At 43.3% G+C, this 4,143-nt stretch overlaps 3 protein-coding genes across 3 annotated transcripts; all 3 read left to right on the top strand.

The window, feature by feature from the left end:
• Positions 1-310: 310 nt before the first annotated feature.
• On the top strand, positions 311-1,719 carry LOC117909810 (neutral/alkaline invertase 3, chloroplastic-like). The gene is made up of 2 exons (XM_034823862.1): positions 311-437; positions 748-1,719. Exons 1-2 carry the CDS (start codon positions 311-313, stop codon positions 1,245-1,247), a joined length of 627 nt encoding a protein of 208 aa, XP_034679753.1. The 3' UTR covers positions 1,248-1,719.
• Positions 1,308-1,712, top strand: LOC117909811 (neutral/alkaline invertase 3, chloroplastic-like). The gene has a single exon (XM_034823863.1). It carries the CDS (start codon positions 1,308-1,310, stop codon positions 1,710-1,712), a length of 405 nt encoding a protein of 134 aa, XP_034679754.1.
• Positions 1,720-3,789: 2,070 nt separating the features above from the next.
• On the top strand, positions 3,790-4,143 carry LOC117909812 (AP2-like ethylene-responsive transcription factor AIL1). The gene has a single exon (XM_034823864.1). The coding sequence runs from the start codon at positions 3,790-3,792 to the stop codon at positions 4,141-4,143; it is 354 nt and encodes a 117-aa protein (XP_034679755.1).

Raw genomic sequence — 4,143 nt, forward strand, 5'->3', positions numbered from 1 at the left:
GATACTAAGTTGAAGATGTCTAACACAACTGGAGTTTAGTTTTTGCACACAATCTTCTAGATAAGTAACCGAGAAAGAAAAACACTTGGGAGTAGTTGTTGAAGAACCATTCATCATTGAAAGTTCTTTTAAAAAAAGAACTATTCATTGAAGACTTGGTTAGTTTATGCATGTGATATACTAGTAAAACAAAAGACTAATTCAAGGACTCTCGTCTATAAATTGACGTGTTTCCCATGCAAAATTTCTCACCCCTCACCTCTAGCTCTCAACACAAAGATTTGTGATTGTTGGAGATACTACTCTAACAATGAAGAAGAGTGTTAGTTTCCCGGTAACTGTTGCCCTCGTGGCATTGGTTTCCTCTCTTGCCTCTGCCTCTAATCCAAGCCCACTGCAGGACACCTGTGTTGCCATTGATGAGCCCAAGGATGCTGGTATTTCTTTAGTAACTCGTTGATCTTACAGCTATTTTCAGTACTACTCTTTTTATTGATATGATGAATATGGTTTGATACTAACGACCTGTCTTCTTTTTCCCCTTTTTATGCAGTATTTATTATACATGAAATGAGGCTCGCGTGGATTTTTTTTAGTTCCCATTTATTATACTCTGTTTTGGATGTCTTCTTCTGTTCTTGGTATTCTTCTATGGCACATATCTGCTCCCTCACCTCCGCCTGAAGAAGCTACACGAGGGCTTTCAGGGGATTTTTCTGAGTTCACTCAGACTTTTTTGAGTTGAAGAGGTTACCAAGAACCAAAGGAAAAGAGCCTCCAGATCTTTCCCAGGTAGCTGGGAGAAAACCATGGATTGCCATAGTCCCGGACAAGGACTGATGCCTGCCAGTTTCAAGGTGCGCACTGTTCCACTTGATGGTGATGATTCTGCAACTGAAGATGTATTGGATCCTGACTTTGGTGAGGCAGCAATTGGCCGTGTCGCACCAGTGGATTCTGGGTTGTGGTGGATTATATTGCTGCGAGCATATGGAAAATGTTCTGGGGATCTTTCAGTTCAGGAGAGATTTGATGTGCAAACTGGAATCAAGATGATTTTAAAGTTATGCCTTGCTGATGGTTTTGATATGTTTCCAACTTTATTGGTGACGGATGGTTCTTGCATGATAGATCGCCGCATGGGAATTCATGGCCATCCTTTAGAAATTCAGGCATTGTTTTATTCAGCATTACTTTGTGCACGAGAGATGCTTGCTCCTGAGGATGGATCATCTGACCTCATCTGAGCACTTAATAATCGTGTAGTTGCATTGTCATTCCACATCAGGGAACATTATTGGATTGACATGAGAAAACTCAATGAAATTTACCGTTACAAAACAGAGGAGTACTCATATGATGCAGTTAACAAGTTCAATATCTACCCGGATCAGATTCCTCCCTGGCTGGTGGAATGGATGCCCAGTAAAGGAAGCTATTTAATCGGGAACTTGCAACCAGCACATATGGACTTTCGTTTCTTTTCTCTTGGAAACCTGTGGTATATTGTAAGCAGTCTTGCGACAACGGGTCAGTCACATGCCATGTGGGATCTTATTGAAGCGAAATGGTCAGAACTAGTGGCAAATATGCCGTTCAAGATTTGTTATCCTGCATTTGAAGGTCAGGAATGGCGAATCACCACAGGCAGTGATCCCAAGAACACTCCTTGGTCATACCATAATGGAGGCTCGTGGCCAACTTTGCTCTAGCAGCTCATTGTGGCTTGCATAAAGATGAACAGACCTGAAATTGATGAAAAAGCTGTCCTCAAGCCGCCGGCGGCGAAACGCCTCCGCCATCACCGGAACAGTGATCCCCTCCTATAGGCGGTTCAGCTCTCGTTGATTCTTAACTCCACTGGCTGCTTGTGCACTTCTGGATCGACTTCAGAAGCCAGATGCTGAATCTACATTGCGGATACCGGTTTTCGAGGCTCTTAATCAACTGGAGTGTCAGCAGTGAAGATGTGAATAAGGACATCCAAGCCTATGAAGCTTGTCCCTAACACTTGGAGGGAGAGGCACGAGAATGTCCTATATGTCTTGAGGCATTTGAAGATGCAGTGTTGACTCTTTGTGCCCGTCATGTATGCCGAGAGTGTCTCTTGGCTAGTTGGCGAAATCCCCCTTCTGGATTTTGCCCTGTTCGTAGGAAGACCATCAGCAGGCAAGATCTTATTACAGCTCCGACTGGAAGTCGATTCCAGATTGATGTTGAGGTCCACCGTGGATATTTTAAATGAGCATGCTCGTCTTAAAATTGGAGGTTCTTCTACACGAAGTATTCAGCAGTTGTGGGAGTTTATATAGAATTTCATGCTAGATTTAGGAACCTATAAAATTGCTTTGAAACGTGGCAACTTGGTTGGAGATGAAATTCCTCTGCCAGCAGTAGCAGAAACGAAATTATCACCTACCTGCAGCTTTCCTTCATATATCACACTGGTTGCTGATGAGGGGAAGTGTGGTGTTGCAATTGTTGATGATGGAAAGCTGGTTGCTGAGTTTAACTCAGGTGAATACTGCTGGAGGTGTGGAGCAATTTCCTGGTTTTTCTCCAGTCATAGCAAGAACCCCGTTCTCCAGCAATAGATCCATCATCCAACACAAGATATGGAACATCTTTTGGAGCTTAAGATACAACAGCGGCGAGAGTTTGAGCTTCATCAACGACATCAGTTTCATCAACATGTCAGCATATGGCCACTAATGGTGCAGCCGCGTGCTTCTAATACCTGCATGAATGGTGGCAGTATCTCCCTCATATCAGATCCACATGCATACATAGCTCAGAGCCCGAGGTATCAACTTTATCGTGCGTTGTGCCTTTTGTGCTGTTCATTCCCGTGTTGTGAAGGTCCACCCTTGCACTAATTGAAGGAAGCTTCTTTTGGCCTATGACTGCTGCACCCCTAGCCGAATTGTTGATCAAGGATAAGTGAGTTGTTAAGAAACGAGTTTCTTACCGAATCCCAAAGTTCCCTTATCCAGACTGCTTTGCTTCTGAAGGGATTGTCTGAAATGATTAGTGCTTCATATTTTATTGATGCATTGCAGAATGTGCTTCAAAAGGCGCATTGGTATTCTATTGCCTAATGTGTATAATGATACAGCCTTAGCAGTTGACGTTTCTGTCACATGTCTCAAGCATGCGGTTTCAAGCTTCCATGTTCATGATGATTCCATGAAGAAATTTGCTATCATGATATTTTCCACTTTTCTGAACTTACCAGAGACCCAGGGATTAAATCTGATTGCTATGGAATCTGCCAAGGAATTAAATGGGCCATTTTATAGTAATCTCATTGGTACCTCCAGTCCAGAAGGGACATTAAACCCCAGGCGTCCAAGTGGAAGTGAAGATTGGAGATATGAGAACGATATGGGTGGCACTGATCCAAGCGGAGAGGCTCCAAAGCTTGAAGATTTCTTGGGTTGCTGTTACTCAAATTCTTCAGATGATAGAGTGAATGTGAATGCGCCACCAAGCTTCAACTCCAATGGAGAGCTTGAAGCAGACCCACCTCCACAAATCCAACCTTATCATCATCATTACAGCGAGACCCCACAAACCCTAGTCACAACAACTCAGATTCAGCAGCAGTGTGGTTCAAACCCTAGTGGCCATAATAATTGTTTTTATCACGTACCTTTTGATCATAGTGCAACTTCAGTTTCTGGGTTCAAGTCATGGTTGCGCTAAACACCATTTTCTGGGGAAAAATCTTCTTCTTCTGCTTCTGCTGATCAGTCAAACAATTGTAACTTTCAATCACTGTCACTCACAATGAGTCCCAACTCTCAACATGGGGGGGTCACTGCTGTTTCTTCTCCATTGCAAGCTGCTGAGAGCCGGAAAAGGCAAGTTGGTGGGAAGGCTCTTACCAGAGAACCAGTTCCTCGGAAATCAATTGATACTTTTGGGCAAAGAGCTTCTCAATATCGTGGTGTAACTAGGCACAGATGGACTGGAAGATATGAAGCCCATTTGTGGGACAACAGTTGCAGAAAAGAAGGACAAATAAGGAAAGGAAGGCAAGTTTATCTTGGTGGGTATGATAAGGAAGAAAAAGCAGCTAGGGCTTATGATTTAGCGGCACTCAAGTATTGGGGTCCAACCATTCACATAAATTTCCCTTAG

The sequence above is a fragment of the Vitis riparia genome, unplaced genomic scaffold (genome assembly GCF_004353265.1).
Source record: "Vitis riparia cultivar Riparia Gloire de Montpellier isolate 1030 unplaced genomic scaffold, EGFV_Vit.rip_1.0 scaffold392_pilon_pilon, whole genome shotgun sequence".
In the NCBI taxonomy this organism is placed as follows: Eukaryota; Viridiplantae; Streptophyta; class Magnoliopsida; order Vitales; family Vitaceae; genus Vitis; species Vitis riparia.

What these genes read in the sequence shown, in the direction of transcription:
- LOC117909812 (XM_034823864.1), top strand. Translation starts at nt 3,790, where the DNA reads ATGAGTCCCAACTCTCAACATGGGGGGGTCACTGCTGTTTCTTCTCCA.
- LOC117909811 (XM_034823863.1), top strand. Translation starts at nt 1,308, where the DNA reads ATGAGAAAACTCAATGAAATTTACCGTTACAAAACAGAGGAGTACTCA.
- LOC117909810 (XM_034823862.1), top strand. Translation starts at nt 311, where the DNA reads ATGAAGAAGAGTGTTAGTTTCCCGGTAACTGTTGCCCTCGTGGCATTG. An exon ending in TGATGAGCCCAAGGATGCTG is followed by an intron (nt 438 to 747) that starts GTATTTCTTTAG and finishes TTTGAGTTGAAG; the next exon opens with AGGTTACCAAGAACCAAAGG.